The 22,148-nt window shown below is 40.0% G+C and overlaps 1 protein-coding gene across 1 annotated transcript in view; it reads right to left on the bottom strand.

Moving 5' to 3' along the window:
- Positions 1-22,148, bottom strand: part of LOC108512301 (transcription initiation factor TFIID subunit 2-like) — a 40,422-nt gene that overhangs the window by 13,581 nt on the left and 4,693 nt on the right. The window contains exons 3-4 of the mRNA XM_017847516.1: positions 12,915-13,075; positions 577-695 (exon numbers count right to left, since the gene is read on the bottom strand). Of these exons, the coding sequence (XP_017703005.1) occupies positions 577-695; positions 12,915-13,075 (280 nt within the window). The remainder of the gene's footprint in view (positions 1-576; positions 696-12,914; positions 13,076-22,148) is intronic.

The raw sequence follows: 22,148 nt of genomic DNA, 5'->3' as shown, positions 1-22,148 counted from the left end.
AAAAAAAAAAAAAAAAAAAAAAAAATTTTTTTTTTTGCTTTAAAAAACGGTGAAATAAATTGCTTTTTTCACAGTCCTGAACTGATATTATCCTGTTAGCCAGTGATCCTTAAAAAGAAAAAGAGCTTCCAACCCATTCTGTATATTTCAACTGGTTAATTTACAATGTTGACATCACTGGTGTTTTTTTGTTTTTTGTTTTTTTTATTAGACGGAGTCTCACTCCGTTGCACAGGCTGGAGTGCAGGGGTGCAATCTCAGTTCACTGCAACCTCCACCTCCTGGGTTCAAGCAATTCTCCTGCCTCAGCCTCCTGAGTAGCTGGGATTACAGGCGCCCACCACCACACCTGGCTAATTTTTGTACTTTTAGTAGAGATGGGGTTTTGCCATGTTGGCCAGGCTGGTCTTGAACTCCTAATCTTAGGTGATCCGCCCGCCTTGGCCTCCCAAAGTGCTGGGATTATGGGTATGAGGCACCGTGCCTGGCCAGCATCATTAGTCTTCATGTAAAATTCTCTAGTCTCTGAATCTAACATGATTTTAGTATACAGTCAATATATTCTTGGTGCTTTACCATCAACGTGTTTCCACAGCTCTGATGGAACCTTAATGCAAAGTTCTCCATTTCCTGCATCAGGGTCCACCGCACTAACTGCAGCTGCATAAGCATTGGAAAAATAATTGAGGTTTCTCCTGGGGAAAAAAAAGAGCCAACTTTTAATAATAAGATAATAAGCCATATATCTTATCAAGCATTTTCTTTTCCTTTTTTTTTTTTTTTTTTTGAGATGAAGTCTCACTCTGTTACCCAGGCCAGAGTTCAGTGGCACCATCTCAACTCACTGCAACCTCCACCTCCCAGGTTCAAGCCTTCTCGTCCCTCAGCTTCCTGAGTAGCTGAGATTACAGGCACCTATCACCACAACCGGCTAATTTTTGTATTTTTAATAGAGATGGTGTTTCACCATGTTGGTCAGGCTGGTCTCGAACTCCTAACCTCTAGTGATCCATTCACCTTGGCCTCCCAAAGTGCCTCTGATTACAGGCATGAGCCACCACACCCGCCCTCTGAGCATTTTCTTAAATATCATTTGATACCAATTGTTTGTAAGCATTTTATCTTCTTATATAATTCCTAAAAACACTCTTTAGCCAAGTAATGGTTTGTTCTACTCACAATGTTAAAAACTATTAAACTATGAATACAACAGAATATATATTCTACTCACCAAGTTACATGACTATTATTATGACTATCACATTCTTTGTTAATTTTGGAATGCTAAAGCCACTACGCTATTTTGATATAAATGTAAAGAATACGTGAAGAATTGAATAATTATTCCCTATCAATCTGGCAAAAAATTGAATGGATTCAACAAGCTTTATAATGTGACAAAAATTAAGACGTCAAAAACAAATCAGGATGGGACTCAATTCCTCACAATGTAATAATAGCACCTACCTCCACCCATTAGTGCATCACAATGTAAGCTTAATGAAGCAGAGAATTTTCAGCAGACTCACTGTTATATTCACTATGTCAGGAGAGACTACTACATAAATATTTGTTCCATAGTTATCTGACCTTATTTCCCATTTGATGAAAACAATACGATGAAGTCTTACAGAAACGTGAAAATGTTGTTCTCAACTGGTTTTTAAACTGTACCCCATAAAAGCAACTTATATGTGTATATATACACATATTACATTTCCTCACTGAAATTAGTTTAAAAAAATACAAAAGAAATGAAAGACAGAAAAAACATATGGAATGGGAAGGGCAAGAATACAAGACGAAATACACAAACACCATGAGCCACATCCTCGTTGTACACCTTTATGTCTGCCATCCTGCCATTAGGTGTAGCCACAAGGTGAAATTAGTGACATTCCCATAGCTTAATAACTTTTTATCTAGTAAAAAGACAAGTTTGAGCTGGGATACATGGCTCATGCCTGTAATCCCAGCACTTTGGGAGGCCGAGGTGGTGGGTCACCTGAGGCCAGGAGTTCGAGTCCAGCCTGGCCAATATGACAAAACCCTGTCTCTACTAAAAATACAAAAATTAGCCAGGCATAGTGTTGTATGCCTGTAATCCCAGCTACTCAGGAGGCTGAGGCACGAGAATCGCTGGAGCCCAGGAGGCGGGGGTTGCAGTGAGCTGAGACTGCACCACTCCACTCCAACCTGGGCAACAGAGTGAAACTCTGTCTCAAAAAAATTAAAAAATAAAAATAGAAGAGTTCCAAATACTCTATGGAATAATTAAAGGAAAATTAAATGGGAAAAACCATTAAAGAAACATTAAGGCTACAGATTCTTAACTTGACAGAGGTCATTCCTTCTCCATCTTCATCCATCTCTCTACCAATTACGAAGGATATAACTATGGCTTTAACAACTATTCAAGGTAACAACTACAAAGCATAGAGTTCTGAAAGTGAAAAGACTTGTCAATATATTTTAATAATTTATTTCTGCTAAGCAAACATTGTTGACAACGAACACTGACATTCTAAAAATGTTCAGAGCATCTTCACCAGTAGATCCCATCTCAAGAAACCACTTTCTTGGCTCATCCATAAGCAGCAACCCCTTCATCCATTAAAGTTGTATCATAAGATCGCATCAATTCAGTCTTCCCTTTAGGCTCCACTTCTAATTATAGTTTCATTGCTATTTCTACCACAACTGCAGTTACTTCCTTCTCTAAATCCCTCAAAGCCATCCATGAGGTTTGGAATCAACTTCTTCCAAACTCTTGCTCATGTTGATGTTTTGATCTCCTCCCTAAATCATCAATGTCCTTAATGGCATCCAGAATGGTGAATCCTTTTCAGGGTTTCAACTGACTTTGTCCAGATCCCTCAGAGGAATCACATCTGTGGCAGCTATAGCCTTATGAAATGCATTTCTTAAATAATAAGACTTGAAAGTAGAAATTACTCCTTAATTTACAGGCTGCAGAATAGATGTTACGTTAGCACACATAAAACCAGTATTAATCTCCTAGTACATCTCCATCAGAGCTCTTGGGTAACCAGGTGTCTTGTCAATAAACAGTACCATATTAAAAGGACTCTTGTTCTGACCAGAAATCTCAACAGTGGGCTTCAAATATTCAATTCAGTAAGCCATACTGTGACCACCTGTTGTCATCCAGTCTTTGTTGCTTCATTTACAGAGAACAGGCAGAATAGATTTAGCATAACTGTTAAGGGCTGCAGGATTTTTTGGAATGGTAAATGAGCATTGGCTTTAACTTAAAGTCCCCAGCTGCATTAGCCCCTAATAAAAGAGTCAGCCTGTCCTTTGAAGCCAGGCACTGACTTCTTTTTAGCTGGGAAAGTTCCAGATAGCATCTTCTTCTAGTAGAAGGTTGTTTCACCTACATTGAAAATCTGTTGCTTAGTGTAGTAACCTTCATCAAAAACCGTAGCTAAATCTTCTGGATAACTTGCTGCAGCTTCTATATCAGCACTTGTTGCTTCACTTTGCACTTTCATGTTATGGACAAAGTTTCTTTTCTTAAACCTCATGAACCAGCCTCTCCTAGCTTCAAAATGTTCTTCCGCAGCTTCCTCACCTCTCAGCATTCACAGAACTGAAGAGAGTTAGGGCCTTGCTCTGGATTAGGTTTGGCCTTAAGGGATGGTGTGGCTGGTTTGAACTTCTACCCAGATCTCTAAAACCTTCTCCACATCAGCAATAAGGCTGTTCCATTTTCTTATCATTTGTGTATTCATTGGAGCAGTACTTTTAATTTCCTTTAACAACTTTTCCTTTGCAGTCACAACTTACCTAACTGGGGCCAAGAGGCCTAGCTTTTGGCCTTCCTCCCTAAGTTAACCATTTCTATAGCTTTTGGTTCAAGGTGAGAGGTATGAGACTCTTCCTTTCACTTGCATGCTCAGAGGCCATTGTAGGGTTATTAATTGACCTAATTTCAATATTGTATGTCTCAGCAAATAGGGAGGCCCGAGGAGGGGGACAGAGACAGGGAACAGCTGGTCCCCAGAGTAGTCAGAACACACACAAGGTTTATCATTTAAGTTTGCCATCTGATATGGATGCCATCTGTGGCATCCCCAAAACAATTACAATTGTAATATCAAAGATCTCTGATCACAGATTACCTTAACAGATATAATAATGAAAAAGTTTGAAATATTGCAAGAATTACAAAAATGTGACATAGAGACATGAAATGAGCACGTGTTGTTGGAAAAACAGCACTGATAAACTTTCTTGATGCAAGGTTATCACAAACCTTCAATTTGTGAAAAAATAGTATCTGCGAGGCATAATAGAGCAAAGCACAATAAAAGGAGGTATGCCTGTTTTTTTTTAATTATCATACAAAAAAAAAAACTTTTTGGGGGTCTACAGTTGTATAAAATTCAACATATGTACAGATTCAGTTAACTACCAAAATCAGGATACAGAACAGTTCTGTCATCCCCAAAAAGTCCCTTATGCTATCCTTTGTGTCAAATAAATGGAATCACATAGAATGTTACATTTTGAGACTGGTTTGTGTCACTAGGTTTTTGAAATTCATCCAAGTTGTTACATATATTAATAATTTGATCCTTTTGCCATTGAGTGGTATTATATTGTAGAGACTGTAGCAGTTTGTTATCCATTGACCAGCTGAAGAGCATTTAGGTTATTTTCCGCTTTGGAAGTATGAAATAAAACTGTTATGAACACTTGTGTACAGGTTTTTGTGTGAATATAAGCTTCATCTCTGTAGTACAAATACCTAACAGTGGGACTACTGAGTCATATGGTAAACACATTTAACTTTCTAAAAATCTACAAAACTCTCAGAAGAGTTGTACCATTTTGCATTGCTATCAGCAAGATCTGAACGTGCCAGTTGCTCCAAACCCTTGTCAGCACTTACTCAACGCACCATCTAATTTTAATGACTATTTTATCTACAGAGTATAATTTATTTTCAATAAAATTTCAAAAACATAAAATTTGATGATTGCAAAACCTGTATTCCCCCCCAAGTTATCAGGGAAATGCAAAAATAAAATAACTATTGTACAAAAAGAAAACCAGATTTAAACATTATATATTAGAGTTATTAGTTACTTTTGTGGGAAATTATTTTCATTTAATCTCCTCATTTCCTGAGAAAAGGTGAACTGGTCCAAATAAAATGAGTTATTATAAATGGAATCAACTGGGAAGTCAGTCTCAAATAATCTGATGGTTTAGATTTCAATACACAAATCAAATTTTTTTTCATAACTTCACAGAAGTCAAAAATTACAGTATAAAATTACAATGTGTTTTCAATCTTCAGAATAATAATGACTACAAAGTATTTAAATATGTCCCTTGCCTAGCTAAACCTCTTACCATCCCATCTTCAATCTCCTTACATTAAATGCAGACTTAAGGAGAAGGAAACGGCTATTAAGTATTGAAAATGTAATAAGGGGAATAGATATAATTTCTCTCTAAGAATTTTAAATATCCATATTAAATTAATATAATCTGATAATCCTTTGTCAAATAAAGAACAATTGCCTCTTAAAACTATAGGTGCAGATTTTATAAAACTTCAGTTTCAATTATTTGTAAACTTTCGCTCTATTTAAACAATTTTTTAGAGAAGTAAACTTTTATGGAAGTAAATCAGAAGGCTGCACACACCCTAGCAAACATCTCGATAAATTTTCACCAACTGAAAAATGCAAGTAATAAGCCAAAACCACAATGAATAAGGATGACTCTAAAAATAAGCAAAACAAAATTTAACCTGGAACCGTGACATAAGGCTGCTGAGTGAAAATCTACCTTACCAGGTTTTCCTATGAAAAGCCTAAGGGTTTCACTGCTTACAAGTTCAAATTTGATCCAACTACTAACGCAACTTTTTTTTTTTTTTTTTAATTTAGAGAGTTTAAGTGAGCCAAAGTGACAACAGCTGCTCAGAAGACTCACCCAAGTAACCTTGGATATGACCTCCATTTAAACTTTGTTGCATCCAAGTTTTAAAAACAAAAAAGAGGGACAGGAAGTGGGTTGACAGAAAACAGTCTGTCAGGGATTCTCACGGGTTTAAAGAAATAACATTGATTAGTGATTGGCTACACATTTTTAAGCTATAGGGTATGGGTTATAGTATCCTATGTGACACTGTTAGGTTAACTAACTACCTGGGCGATAACAAGAAGTTTCAAGGCATGAATAGATAGCTCAAGGCAGGGAGCAGAATGTGATTGCTGCCTCATTTTTTTTTAAAATTTCAATAGCTGTTTGTGTACAAGTGGTTTTTGGTTACATAGATGAATTCTACAAAAGGAAAGTCTGAGATTTTAGTGTACCTGTTGCCCAAGTAGTGTACACTGTACCCAATATATCATTTTAAAAATCTCTCCCTCCTCCCTGCTTTTGAGTCTCCAATATCCAGACATATCACTCTGTATGTCTTCACATACCCATAGCTTAGTCTCGAATATTCTGATGGCTTGGATTTCAACACACAAATAAAAAATGAGAATATATGGTATTTGGTTTTCCATTTCCGAGTTACTTCACTCAGAATAGTGGCCTCCGGTTCCAGCCATGTTGCTACAAAAGACATTTCGTTACTTTTTTATGGCTGAGTAGTATCCCATGGGGTGTGTGTGTGGGGTGTGTGTGTGTGTGTGTGTATATGTGTGTGTATGTATATATGTGTGTATATATATGTGGTGTGTGTGTATGTATACACATGTGTATACACACATTTCCTTTACCCACTCATCAGTTAATATGGACTTAGGCTGGTTCCATATCTTTGCAATTGTGAATCGTGCTGCAATAAACATAGACATGTAGATGTCTTTTTTGACATAGGGACTTATTTTCCTTTGAATAGACAGCCAGTAGTGAGAACGCTAGATCAAATGGTAGATCCACTTGAACTCTCCATACTGTTTTCCACACAGGTTGTACTCATTTACACTCTCACCAGCAGTGTATAAGCATTCCCTTTTCACCATATCCATGCCAAAATCTATGTTTTTTTTTGTTTGTTTTTACTTTTTCATAATGGCCATTCTGGCTGGGATAAGGTGTATGTCATTGTGGTTTTAATTTGCATTTCCCTGATCATTAGTGATGTTGAGAATTTCTTTATATGTGTTGGCTATTTGTATATATTCTTTTAACAAAAGTCTATTCATGTTGCTTTAATGTGTTTTATCTGATATAAAAGAACAGCTACTCCTGCTTGATTTTGGTTTCTATTTGCATGGTATACGTTTTTCCACCCCTTTACCATGAGTCTGCAAGAATCCTTGTGGGTGTCAGGTGATTCTCTTGAGGACAGTGGATATTTGGTTTGTGATTTTTAATTCTAAAACAACTTTTAAAAGGCGAATGAGTTTCAAGCTACTAGAAATACTTTATCTAGATAAAGGACAAAATGGATCTACTGCAATGTATATACTGATTAGTCCAAATAGGAAGAACCATATCTAGAGTTCAGGGATTACCACATTTAAGAAAACACAGTATCAAATCTGAAATTATTCAGAGAAGGACAAAGAGAATGGAAATAAATTGAGAAAGAGTTTCTAACATGAGGAATGGTTGAGAATAATCTCAATAATTCTGTAGCCTGAAGAAAAGAAAACTTAGCGGAAAGGTATTTATCTAATTAGGATTAAGTTTGTGACCATTAAGACAAAACAAACTGTAGCTCAATGTAATAAAGAACTTTCTAGCATTTAGAAATAATGAAAGGGGTGCTTTAAAATATAATGAGGACCAGGCATGGCGGCTCACACCTGTAACTGCGGCACTTTGGGAGACCAAGGCAGAAGGACCACTTGAGGCCAGGAGTTCAAAACCAGTTTAGGCAACATAGTGAGACCATGCATCCAGTAAAAAAATAAAAATAAAGAAAAATTAATTAACCGAACGTGGTGGCAGGCACATATTGTCCCAGCTACTTGAGAAGCTAAGGCAGAGGATGGCTTGAGTGCAGGAGTTCAAGGCACACTGTAGTAAGCTATGATCGCACCACTGCATTCCAGCCTGGGTGACACAGCAAGGCTCTGTCTTTAAAAATATAAAAATAAAAAAATTAAGAAAAATATATTATGAGCCCTGCCGAACTGGAAGTATTCAAGCAGAAGATGAAATATAGTAAGGCTTCATGTTGAATTTTAGACTAAATGAACTCTTATGTCCCTCCAACTCTAAGATAACTTAATTCTAATACTAATAAACCAACTGGCAGTGCAACATTGTAGCTGAGTTAAAATACTGATATTACTTAACCATAATCAATAAGGGAATTACCAATTTCTATTACATGACATTAATGAAATGATTTTAAAGCTCCATGTAGAAGTCTGCATTAAAATATAGAATCTACAAAATATTAAAAAAACAAACCCAGCAATTTAAAAAAAATCATTATAACTGGATAATTACTTCATTTATATACTAAAATAAGTAATTTCATTTCTGCTGCCACTCCTTGGTGGAAATTAAACTCATTTTTGACACTGAAAAGTTGGGACATTTCAAGTAAAATAAAAAGGGGCTTCTCGGCTGGACGTGGTGGCTCACGCCTGTAATCCCAGCACTTTGGGAAGCTGAGGCGGGCAGATCATGAGGTCAGGAGTTCAAGACCAGCCTGGCCGATGGGCTGAAACCCTGTCTCTACCCAAAAAAAAAAAAACACACACACAAAAAATTAGCTGGGTGTGCTGGCGCGCACCTGTAGTACCAGCTACTAGGGAAGCTGAGGCAGGAGAATCGCTTGAATCCGGGAGGTGGAAGTTGCAGTGAGCCAAGATCATGCCACTGCACTCCAGCCTGGGTGACAGAGCAAGACTCTGTCTTAAAAACAAAAAACAAACAAACAAAAAAGGTTGGGGGCTTCTCAAAGTGGAAAAGCCTGGCCAGATGCAGTGGCTCACGCCTGTAATCCCAGAACTTTGGGAAGCCAAGGCAAGCAGATCACAAGGTCACAAGTTCGAGATCAACCTGACCAACATGGTGAAACCCTGTCTCTACTAAAAATACAAAAATTAGCCAGGTGTGGTAGCACGTGCCTATAATCCCAGCTACTCAGGAGGGTGAGGCAGGAGAATCACTTGAATCTGGGAGGCGAAGGTTGCAGTGAGCAGAGATGACACCATTGCACTCCAGCTTGGATGATAGAGCAAGACTTGGTCTTAAAAAAAAAAAAAAAAAAAAAGTGGCAAAACCTATCTAGGAACAAAACAAAGAGGAAAAAGAGCTATCAGTCACTGTGGGTTACCCATCCACAGAAACAGTCTCCCCGACAAAGTCTACATTTAAATTTTTCTAAGAAAAGAGAAGTACAGCAAAAACAAAAACACTAAAGAGCTGTAACTCCTCTGGAGACAATCTACAATCTATCTACAATCCATAAGATTCACACACAAAATATATGTAGGAAAACTTCAAGTGCTCAATTATTTTATTGAGAAACTGTAAAGCAAAAAGACAGCTGCTTATACGTATTACATAATCAATATGTTTTTAAATTGTTAGTATACGTAACGTAACATGTCAGCTAACAGTTGGATAAAATAGATAGAAATGCCTTTCAGCCTCTTATCCAAATGTTTCTTTTCCTTATATTCCTCTACAGTTCAAAGGAGCTGAATCTCAACCATTGTAAGCATACTCTTTCAATCAAAAATAGGGAGGGTATGGCACCTTAACTTTAAAATAATAAGAAAATGTGACTAAATAGTATAGTACATTACTTCTCTCAGTGTTAAGACATACTTGTACGTAAAATCAACGGTAAAATCAAATTTACTACTGAATTTGAAGTTTCACTTTTAATTTCAAAACTGCTATATTTAATTTGTTTTAGCTTTACTGGTTCATTAAAGAAGGAAAGTTATTTCAGAAATAAGTAACAGAAGCATCTAGGAGCATGCTAAAGGCCTTAGCTATCTGCCTTTCCCAAAGTTCTCTTTAAAAGTAACATCTTTCACAGGTCTTTTTCACATCTAACTGTCAATAAACATAATATTTCTTCTGAATAATTGGTGTGTTTTTGTCATGTCTTATGAATCTTAAAAACTCTCTTTGCTATGGCAATCAGAAATATGACACAAACCTGCAGTTTTCCTCTAGGAATTGTGCAGTAACTTAATAGTGAGTATCCACCACCATCCTATACTCGCTTACCTTTCATGCTAATTTCATTAGCTACTTTCTAAAACTTATGTCTAATAAAACTCTAAAATCAATTTATTTTCAAATAATTCAGAGGATAAACAGAAGCAAAAATACGAAAATCACCTCTTTTAAAGAGTAATCAAGATTCTAAAGCTAAGCAAAAAAGCAGGGATAGTCACGCATACTAGTCAATTATTAGTCAAGCATTTACTAAGTGGCCATGGCCAACAGAGCTATGGTTCTAGTTGAATGAAAAATTTTAAATACATTCCATCTTTCCCAATTTCCTAGCCTAACCTTTGAAAAGATTCTCCTTTAGAACTTCCTCTTCATTCTTTAAATTATAAATATATACAGGTCTGTGGAACCAGGCCACACAGCAGGAGGTAAGTAGCGGGTGAGCAAGCATTACCTTCTGAGCTCTGCCTCCTGTCGGATCACCAGCAGCACCAGATTCTCATAGGAGCCCGAACTCTATTGTGAACTGCACATGCAAGAGATCTAGGTCGCACACTACTTATGAGAATCTAATGCCTGATGATCTGAGGTGGAAGTTTCATCCAAAACCCCCTCTGTCCCCTGGTCTGTGGAAAAACTGTCTTCCACGAAACCACCGACTTAGCACACTAAAAGTAATGAGGCATCTTCCATTATCACTAGAGAAAAAATGTAGGGAATATCACTAGAGAAAAATTTTAGGGAAAATGTTTAGGGTATATCATCAAAATAAAAAGAGCAAAGTAAAGCTTGCTTCCTTAACAGACCAAGAGTCCTGTCATTACACTTAACAGATTATTTTGAGACCTGGGCAGCAACAACAAATTATTAGTAAAAAAGATGTACAGACACTGTGTTTTGTGACTGACAAACAGGCACCGTGCCCTATTATCAAATGGAGAGTTCTAGGCTGGACAGGGTGGATATTTTGGCCTTCTGGCAAGGTAATGGGTCCTCTATCTGCTCTTCATCAGGTGATCTTTCCATTTATTAGTGGTGTATACTAACCTCCTCAAAGGCAGAAGTTTTTGTTTTTGTTTTCTGGGGGGAAAGGGATGCAGATAATTTTGTAATAAGTCTTTTTATGTCAGTTCTACAAATGTGGCTTTAAAAGCAATGTAATTTCAACAACTCACCTTTGTGAAATGGAAAGTTACAGGAGTAAATCAGGGATTCCCTGAATTTTTCCAATCCCATTTGTGTATCTCCTCTCTAAATGTGAAAAATTTTAAACCAATGATTATTGGGACCATAAATACGTCTAAAAACAAGCCGCCCTTGTAAACCTTTGCAATTCCTTATGGCAGTGGTTCTCAAGCTTCGGTCTGTATCAGAATCACCTGGCAAGCTTGTTAAAACACAAACTGTAGGAGCCTATCCACAATTTCTGATTCAGGTCTGGGGTATTGCTTGAGAAGTGGTCGGTCGAACAAGTTCCCAGTTGATGCTTGTCTGGGAATCACACTTTAAGAACTGCTGCCTTAAGGCATTATACATCTAGACTAGTTAAAACATCATCTCGACTAAAAAGTTCATGATAAAGTTTTGGCATCCTACCCCTAAACACAAAGAATCACAGAAATGACATAACCCAATGTTATCAAAGCTTTGAAAAATTAAGTGCCCTCACATGTATCGACAGTATTTAAATTAGCAGAAATTTAAATACTAGGGCACAATCAGGTAAAATACTGAAAACAGCCATTAGAAATGACAAGTAAAATAATCAAAGGGAAAAAATTTGTATGTGCCAAAACATTCACTCACCACTTACGACTGCAAAATGCCAAACAACTGGAGAACAATTATACAAACTATAGTACACTGAGCAAATGGAGTATTAATTAACTATAAAGATGACAAAAAATGAAGTGTGCACACACACAGAAAATGGAAACAAAGTATGAAATACAAAAAGTAGAACATAAAACTGATTAACAGCAATATATGTTTAATGATAAAAATCAAAAGTAGCCTCAATAGATGTAGTATTTATTTAAGGTGAAGAAATAAGCTACTTTAGACCTAATATAAGATAGTTTAATGCAGTCAATTTCATTAGCTACTTTCTAAAACTTTTCAATAGAATATTTCATAGAATATCTTGAACCCACTGAAAATTACTTTCAATATTTATGAAGTAAATAGCTAAGAAAAACATTAAAAGTGGCTGGGCGCGGTGGCTCACGCCTGTAATCCCAGCACTTTGGGAGGCCGAGGCGGGCGGATCACAAGGTCAGGAGATTGAGACCACTGTGAAACCCCGTCTCTACTAAAATACAAAAAATTAGCCGGGCACGGTGGCGGGCGCCTGTAGTCCCAGCTACTCAGGAGGCTGAGGCAGGAGAATGGCCTGAACCCGGGAGGCGGAGCTTGCAGTGAGCCGAGATCGCGCCACTGCACTCCAGCCTGGGCGACGGAGCAAGACTCCGTCTCAAAAAAAAAAAAAGAAAAAAAAAAAAGACTAAGAAAATCTAATTACAGTTCCCAGATAATATTTCCTTAAAGTTTTAACATGCAGAAGGGAAACTTAGTAACTACGTTGGGCACAGCTAGCAAAATCACTTGAACCAAATGTACAGAGAGGTAAAACAGATCAAAAAGATTGGGATTCAAAGCCTAATAACAATCTTAAAAAAAGAATACTTCGAGAAAAACTAACCCAATCATTAAAAACATTTTTTCAAAACTGTTAAAAATAATGACTTTTAAAGTGCATAACTTACTGTTTTGATTCACTGTGACAAACTTCCAAGGTTGGGTCATTATAAATAAAAGCAGCCTCTAAATCATTGATCCTTACTCGGTATATTCTACACTGTTTACTGTTCAACTTGATTCTATTCAAGTTTGCAACTGTGGGAAATATAGTCAGTTCCACAAATCCCTGCAAAGATAGAGAATAACAACTTCAGTACAAAGACTGGTATGTTTCAGAATATATTTCTTTTATTTTTACCACTTACACACATATTATACTCCAGACACAAAATCCCAAATAGCTACATACATATGTACGCTCTCCAAATATCTTACTTTCAAACATGATTGTCCTAGTGACTGAATGGGTGTGAATTATGTATACTTTATCATCCTGGTGGTTCATATTCACTATTAGTGAAAATTAGGCAGTCAAAAAAAAGTAAAAGGGCTCGCTACTCTCAAAACCAGAATTTTAAACAGACTAGGACCTAAAAAGGGAAGAAGAAAAAAAATGACAGAGCAGAAAGAGAATCAAAACCAGAAGGTTGATGAGTGAAAGAACATGTCAGAAAAAAAAAGAGTAAAAAATTATACCACTGAAAGTAACAAGTATGAGTTTCTGCTCATGAGTAAATTAGGACACGTAAAATGGCAAAAGCTACAAAAGATACCAAGGCAAGTAGGAAAAATCTGCTGCTATATCCAGGAGCGGCAGATACATCACAGTGTTCAATCACTTCCTATCAAGTCGTCCAGAGGCCGTATGTAGTTCGACCATGTTAGCTGTCAGAGGCTGTATGTAGTTCTATCGTGTTAGCTGTATGTTGGCAATGTCTCTTATCCAACACACGAAAAACAGTTAAATACAGACTGTTCACCACCCTTTTGTATTGAATCAATGCGAAAGACGAACAGATGAAACACGGAATATATGTTCACTGATTTTAATATCCTGGGTTGAAAACTGATATACTCAAACATAACACAAGGGAGGGCACGAAATTGCAGTATTTCAGGGGCTCCAAAGTGAACAGAAAAATTTCAGAGGCTATAACAGAAATATTTAAGAGAAAATTCAGATAGCAACCATAGAGGACTAGATTATAATGGCCACTACCATGTACCAGACATTACACTAGATACTTTCCTATGTTCCCTTTAATCCTAACACCAACTCTAAGAGACTACTTTACACTTTTTACAAAGAAGCTACAAATATTACTATAAAGTATTTTAAAAGTTACCTTTTGCAGATAAGACAACAAAGGCAAAAAAATTAGGTCAGTAATAAGTAGGAATAGAGATTCAAACACAACTAAATAATTCCAAACAAATCCCACTATGCCATAATGCCTCTGGGTACAAGGGTTTTAAATAATATGCAAGGGTTGTTTTTAGGTAACATTTAGCCCCAACTGCTCAAGAAAGCCTAGAGATTCTGTAGCCCCTTTGTTCTCAATTCCCAAGTAAGAGGAGAGCCATACACTCTTAAATCAGAACAATCTGCACATATCTGTGAGTTAGAAACACAGAGAACACAAGAGCAAAGTCCAAAATACAGTTGATGAAGATTCTGTGTTTGAAGGTGTAAACTATGAGCAGCTGTAGGAAGGATGACCAGAATTCCTTTTAATTAGAATCTGTCATCCAATGACCATTCTAAATTTAAAAGAGCTTGGATCAGCTGAAAGATAAGAATTAGAACCAAGACAACTACAAAACAAAAGATTAAAGAAAGTACTGTCAATTGCTACTTGGGTGAGACATAAGAACAGCATCTGGCTTTCTAAACTCTGGTAACAATAATAGAATGATGAAATGTAATTCAGGAAGATAGGAAAAGCCCAGTCTCCTTGCACCATCAGGCCTCTGCCACCGCCTAGGGCTCTAACCTACACCTGCCTGAAACATTCAGACCCATTAACCTCTACAAGTCTTCAATCTCTGCTGCCCTTAGCCACTGGTATAACTGCAAGCCCCTCAGGTCGTCTAGCCTCTCACTCCTTGCTTCTTGCTCTCTTCCCCACTTCACAGATAACCATCCTCCTGGAGCCCACATTCCATTTTAAACATTCCCCTTGTGCTTTTCAACCTTTTCTAAAACTCCCTCTCTACCCTCTCGCCTTAAATGAAATGGCTCCTGAATCCTAGACAAGAAGTTACTTACTCTCCCACTCACTATAAATGAGGGTAGTGGAAAACAGGCATTCTCCTAGTTTCCACAACTACTTCCAGGCCATTTATAGGATTTTATTTAACGAACACCATAAGGTTAAAGACAGTGTGGTGTCACCGTTAAAAGCAGGTGTTTTGGAGGTAGACTCCCTGTACAGAAATCCTAGCTCTACCACTTAGTAACTGTATGATCTTGGCTAGTGACTCCAGCTCACTGTGCCTCAGTTTCCTCATAAAAAATAATGACATTACTGGCCTATTAGTGTTATTATGACAACCGAACAGCCAGACATGGGCTCACGCCTGTAATCCTAGCACTTTGGGGGCCTGAGGCAGGAAGACTGCTTGAGTCCATGAGTTCAGAACCAGCCCGGTCAATATAGCAAGACCCTATCTCTACAAACTATTAAAAAATTAGCCAGGCATGGTGGCTGTAGTTCCAGCTACTGGGGAGGCTGAGGTGGAAGGATTGCTTGAGCCTGGGAGGTTGAGGCTACAGCAAGTCGTGATTGTGACATGGGTGACAGAGCAAGATCACATTTCAAAAAACAACACAAAACAAAAAGACAACTGAAAAACTTACTACATGGAAAACACTTAAAATTATAGCTGGCATCTAGTATATGCTTAATAAATGCTTCTGTTATTCTTTTCTGTTTATCCTTTGTGTTCATGCTATACAGGTATACTATCCTCTATGCTTCTTCATTAATGTCTATGAAATTCCCCAACATTTGCTGAAGGCTCATACTCTTGCTTTTTTTTTTTCTTTTCAGAGACAGGGTCTTGTTCTGTCACCCAGGCTGGAGTGCAGTGTAGCAATCATGGCACACTGCAGCCTCAACCTCCCAGGCTCAAGTGATCCTCCCACCTCAGCCTCCAGAATAGCTGGGGACTACAGGCATGCACTACTACTTCTGGTTAATTAAAAATTTTTTTCTCTAGAGACGGGTCTTATCATGTTGCCCAAGCTGGTCTGGAACTTCTGGCCTCAAGGACCCTCCTATCTCGGCCTCCCAGAGCACTGGGATTACAGGTATAAATACTGCACCTGGTCACATACTCTTCTTTTGTAACACATGTCTGCCATCACTCTAAGTGACTTGAATATAGATGTGTCTGATCCAACCAATAAAACTGCCTCAAAGTTCCCTGACCTCAATTCCTACAATCTTCACTTCCATCCAGGAAGAATCAAGATCACACTCTGAAAAGCACCTCATCACTGCTTAGAACTGCTCTGATGCTGACATTATGAACTCAAATGTCCACAATGCCTCTCCTCACCCTTCTCATTACTTCTCTACCAGTCCTCCTGTTCAACTGTCTGAAATCCTGTCCTTGACTTCTTCCAGTTTCTCACCACAATCTTCTTGGCACTCCCTTCACCCTAAATCCTTAAATTCAACCACTCCTCTGCCAACTACCAATTATCCTGCCCCTCTGTTTCATGTATCCATCTTTCCCTTCTGTTTAAGAATGATATATCCAATGGTCCTTCAGCACCCACTCCCCACAGTATCCTCAGAAGTATCAGTTTGTCTCTCTCCTATAATTACAACCTTTCCTTTCTATAGAATGTTTTTCCTGTGCCTATAAATATGTTCAAGACTCAAGGTTTTAAAAGTCTTTAGATCTATGCTACCCTCAAATGAATGTTTTGCCATCTTTCTCTCATACCTTCAAAAGAGAAATTCTTGAAAAAGTAGAATGTGTTCACTGTTCCAACTCTCTCTTCCATCCAGTACAATATGACTTATGCAGTCATCATTCCACTGAAGTTACCTGATATGGTCTGGCTGTGTCCCCACCCAAATCTCATCTTGAATTCTCATGTGTTGTGGGAGAGACATGGTGGGAGGTAACTGAATCATGAGGGCCAGTCTTTCCGTGCTGTTCTCGTAAAGTGAATAAATCTCATGAAATCTGATGGTTTGAAAAACGGGAACTTTTCTGCACAAGCTCTCTTTGCCTGCCACCATCCATGTAAGATGTGACTTGCTCCTCCTTGCCTTCTGCCATGACTGTGAGGCTTCCCCAGCCACGTGGAACTGTAAGATCTCCATTAAACCTATTTCCTTTGTAAACTGCCCAGTCTCAGGTACGTCTTTACCAGCAGCATGAAAACGAACCAATACAGTAAACTGCTACCAGTAGAGTCGGGTGCTGCTAAAAAGTTACCTGAAAATGTGGAAGCAACTTTGGAACTGCGTAACAGGCAGAGGCTGGAACAGTTTGGAGGGCTCAGAAGAAGACAGGAAAATACGGGAAAGTTTGGAACTTCCTACAGACTTGTTGAATGGCTTTGACCAAAATGCTGATAGTGATATGGACAATAAAGTCCAGGCTGAGGTGGTCTCAGATGGACATGAGGAACTTGTTGGGAACTAAAGCAAAGGTGACTCTTGTTATTTTTAGCATAGAGACTGGCAGCATTTTGCCCTGCCCTAGAGATCTGTGGAACTTTGAACTTGCGAAAGATGATTTAGGGTATCTGGTAGAAGAAATGTCTAAACAGCAAAGCATTCAAGAGGTGACTTGGGTACTGTTAAAGGCATTCCATTTTATAATGTAAGTACAGCATAAAAGTGTGGAAAATTTCCAGCCTGACGATGATAGAAAAGAAAATCCCGACTGGGGATGGTGGCTCACACCTGTAATCCCAGGACATTTGGAGTCCAAGGTAGGTGGATCACGAGGTCAGGAGCTCAAGACCAGCCTGGCCAAGATGATGAAACCCAATCTCTACTAAAAACACAAAAAATTAGCTGGGCATGGTGGTGGGCGCCTGTAATCCCAGCTACTCAGGAGGCTGAGATAGAGAATTGCTTGAACCTGGGAGGCGGAGGTTGCAGCGAGCTGAGATTGAGCCACTGCACTCCGGCCTGGGGAACAAGGCGAGACTCCGCCTCAAAAAAAAAAAAAAAAAAAGAAAGAAAATCCCATTTTCTGAGGAGAAATCCAAGCCAGCTATAGAAATCTGCATAAGTAATTGGGAGCTAAATGTTAATCCCCAAGAACATGAGGAAAATGATGTCTCCAGGGCATGTCAGAGGTCTTCACACAGCCCCTCCCATCATAGACAGGGAGGCCTAGGAGGAAAAAGTGGTTTTGTGGGCCAGGCCCGGGGTCCCCATGCTGTGTGCAGCCTAGGGATTTGGTGCCCTACATCCTAGCCACTCCAGTCAGGGCTGAAAGGGGCCAATTTAGAGCTTGAGCGGTAGTTTCCGAGGGTACAAGCCTCAAGTCTTGGCAGCTTCCAGGTGGTGGTGAGCCTGTGACTGCACAGAAGTCAAGAACTGAGGTTTGGGAACCTCCATCTAGATTTCAGAAGATGTATGGAAACGCCTGGATGCCCAGGCAGAAATTTGCTGTAGGGGAAGGATCCTCACAGAGAACCTCTCCTAGGCCAGTGCAGAAGAGACATGTGGTGTCAGAGCCCCCACAGGGTCCCTACTGAGGCACCGCCTAGTGAGCTGTGAGAAGCCGGCCACCATCCTCCAGACCCCAGAATGGTCCGCTGACAACATGCACCGTGCACCTGGAAAACCTGCAGACGCTCAACGACATCCAGTCAAGGGAGCTGGGAGGCTGCAACCTGCAAAGTCACAGGGGCAGAGCTGTCCAAAACTATGGGAACCTACCTCTTACATCAGCACGACCTGGATGTGACATGGAGTCAACGGAGATCATTTTGGAGCTTTAAGATTTGACTGCCCTGCTGGATTTCAGACTTGCATGGGGCCTACAGCCCCTTTGTTTTGGCTAATTTCTGCCATTTGGAATGGCTGTAGTTACCCATTGCCTGTACTCTCATTGTAGGACGTAACTAACTTACTTTTGATTTTACAGGGTCATAGGCAGAAGGGACTTGCCTTGTCTCGGATGAGACTTTGGACTGTGGACTTTTGAGGTAATGCTAAAATGAGTTAAGATTTTGGGGGACTTTGGGAAGGAATGATTGGTTTTGAAATGTGAGGACGTAAGATTAAGGAGGGGCCAGGGGCACAATGATGCAATTTGGCTGTGTCCCCACCCAAATCTCATCTTGAATTTCCATGTGTTGTGGGAGGGACCCAGTGGGAGGTAACTGAATCATGCGGGCAAGTCTTTCCTGCGCTGTTCTCATGATAGTAAGTCTCACGAGGTCTGACGGTTGGTTTGTTTGTTGTTGAGACAAAGTCTCGTTCTGTCACCCAGGCTGGAGTGCAATGGCACGATCTTGGCGCACTGCAACCTCTGCCTCCCAGGTTCAAGAGATTCTCCCGTCTCAGCCTCCCAAGCAGCTGGGATTACAGGCACCCACCATCAGGCCTGGCTAATTTTTGTATTTTTGTAGAGATGGGGATTCACCATGTTGGCCAAGCTGGTCTTGAACTCCTGACCTCAGGTGATCTGCCCATCTCAGCCTCTCAAAGCACTGGGATTACAGGCATGAGCCACCGCACCTGGCAATCTGACGGTTTTAAAAACAGGAGTTTTTCCAAATACCGCACGTTCTCACTAGTAAGTGGGAACTGAATAATGAGAACACATGGACACAGGGAGGGGAACATCAAACACCAGGGCCTGTTGGGGGGTGGGTGACTAGGGGAGGGATAACATTAGAAAAAAATACCTAATGTAGGTGACAAGTTTATGGGTGCAGTTAACTACCAGGGCACGTGTATACCTATGTAGCAAAACTGCACGTTCTGCACATGTAACCCAGAACTTAAAGTACAATTAAAAAACAAACAAAAAACAACAACAAAAAAATGGGAGTTTTTCTGCACAAGCTCTCTTTTTGCCTGCTGCCATCCATGTAAGAGGTGACTTGCTACTCCTTGCCTTCTGCCATGATTGTGAGGTGTCCCCAGCCACATGGAACTATGAGTTCTCCATTAAACTGCTTTCCCTTGTAAATTGCCCAGTTTCAGGTATGTCTTTATTAGCAGCATGAACATGGACTAATACATTACACTTGCTGTGGTCACTAATGACCAAGAATTACTTTCAGTTTTCAAGTTTATATTTACTGTTTACATTTAAAATTAATAACCATTACCTTTCTTTTTCTTTTTTTTTTTTGAGATGGAGCTTCACTCGTTGCCCACACTGGAGTGCAGTGGTGCAATTTCGGCTCACTGGAACCTCTACCTCCTGGGTTCAAGTGACTCTCCTGCCTCAGCCTCCCGAGTAGTTGGGATTACAGGCATCTGCCACCACACACAGCTAATTTTTTTGTATTCTTAGTAGAGGCGGGGTTTCACCATTTTGGCCAGTCTAGTTTCAAACTCCTGACCTCATGATCCACCGGCCTCGGCCTCCCAAAGTGCTGGGATTACAGGTGTGAGCCACCATGCCCAGCCTCCTCCTTCTTAAAATATGTTTTTCAGCCAGGTGCAGTGGCTCACACCTGTAATCTCAGCACTTTGGAAAGCCGAAGTAGGGTGGATCGCTTGAGCCCAGGAGTTTGAGACCAGCCTAAGCAAAATGGCAAAACTCCATCTCTACAAAAAATACAAAAATTAGCCAGGCCGGTGGTATGTGCCTGTGATCCCAGCTAGTCAGGAGACTGAGGTAGGATAACCACCTGAGGCCAGGGAGGTTGAGGCTGCAGTGAGCTGTGATTGCACCACTGTACTCCAGCCTAGGCGACAGTGAGATCCTGTCTCAAAAAAAAAGGTTTTCACTGGTTTCTACGGGCTGAGTGTCAGTTTTCTCAAATATCATATTCTTCAGATATTTCTCCCTGATGCTCACTTCCTGCTAGATACTCTAAGTGAGCTTTTCCACACCCTTAATGAACAATTGTATATCAAAGGCTCCCAAATCTCTCACCATCCTTTATCTGCACAGACATGTAGCCAACTACCCACTATTCATCTCAATAACCCCAAAGTGCATGAAATGCAACATTTTCTAATCTGACCTATGACTCTTTCCTCTCAAACCTGCTGCCCTTCCCTTCCATACACAGAGTAACCATTTGTTTAAACTTATGCATTTTATCTTGTACTCTATCACACAGAAGTAGATGGCATGATCAATTGCTGAAGGCTCAGTTACAGCAACAACTGAGAAACCTCCCACGGGATGCTGCCTTAAATCAGTAGACAATATATATAGGATTATCTCTCCTAGCCAAAACAGAACTGGGAACCAAGGGTTGAAAGTTGGAGTGACTACTCTCACTATTACACCAAAAAGGCCATGGAAGGAATTTTTTTGTTTTTTTTTTTGGGGGGGGACAGAGTTTTGTCTTGTTGCCCAGGCTGGAGTGCAGTGGCACAATCTTGGCTCACTGCAACCTCTGCCTCCCGTGTTCAAGTGATTCTCCTGCCTCAGCCTCCTAAGTAGCTGGGATTACAGGTGCCCGCCACCATGCTCGGCTAATTTTTTGTACTTTTAGTGAAGATAAGGTTTCATTATGTACGCCAGGCTGGTCTCAAATTCCTGACCTCGTGATCTGCCCGCGTCGGCCTCCCAAAGTGCTGGGATTACAAGCATGAGCCACTGCGTCTGGCCAATTTTTGTATTTTTAGTAGAGATGGGTTTCACCATGTTGGTCAGACTGGTCTCGAACTCCCAACCTCAGGTGATCCACCCACCTCAGTCTCCCAAAGTGCTGGGATTACAGGTGTGAGCCACCGTGCCCAGCCATGGAAGGAATTTTTGCCTCCTGTCTCTGACCCTGGGTTCAGTGTGTTGAGAGGTCCTAGTGCCCAAGTGAAGAATGCATCCAGCAGGGCATATACTCATGATTCCATTCCATTGGAAGTTGAGGTTACCTCTTGACCACCTTGAGCTCCTCATCCCAAAGAACCAAAAAGCAGAGAAAGGGGTCCTGTTCTGGCTGGAATGAATAATTTCAACTACCAAATAGAAAATTAAAGCTTTGCTGGCCGGGCGCGGTGGCTCAAGCCTGTAATCCCAGCACTTTGGGAGGCCAAGACGGGCGGATCACGAGGTCAGGAGATCGAGACCATCCTGGCTAACATGGTGAAACCCCGTCTCTACTAAAAATACAAAAAACTAGCCGGGCGAGGTGGCGGCGCCTGTAGTCCCAGCTACCCGCGAGGCTGAGTCAGGAGAATGGC

The sequence above is a fragment of the Rhinopithecus bieti genome, unplaced genomic scaffold (genome assembly GCF_001698545.2).
Source record: "Rhinopithecus bieti isolate Rb0 unplaced genomic scaffold, ASM169854v2 scaffold_28066, whole genome shotgun sequence".
NCBI lineage: Eukaryota > Metazoa > Chordata > Mammalia > Primates > Cercopithecidae > Rhinopithecus > Rhinopithecus bieti.
The sequence above is the reverse complement of the archived record's forward strand: the minus strand, read 5'-3'. Positions and strand labels throughout refer to the sequence as shown.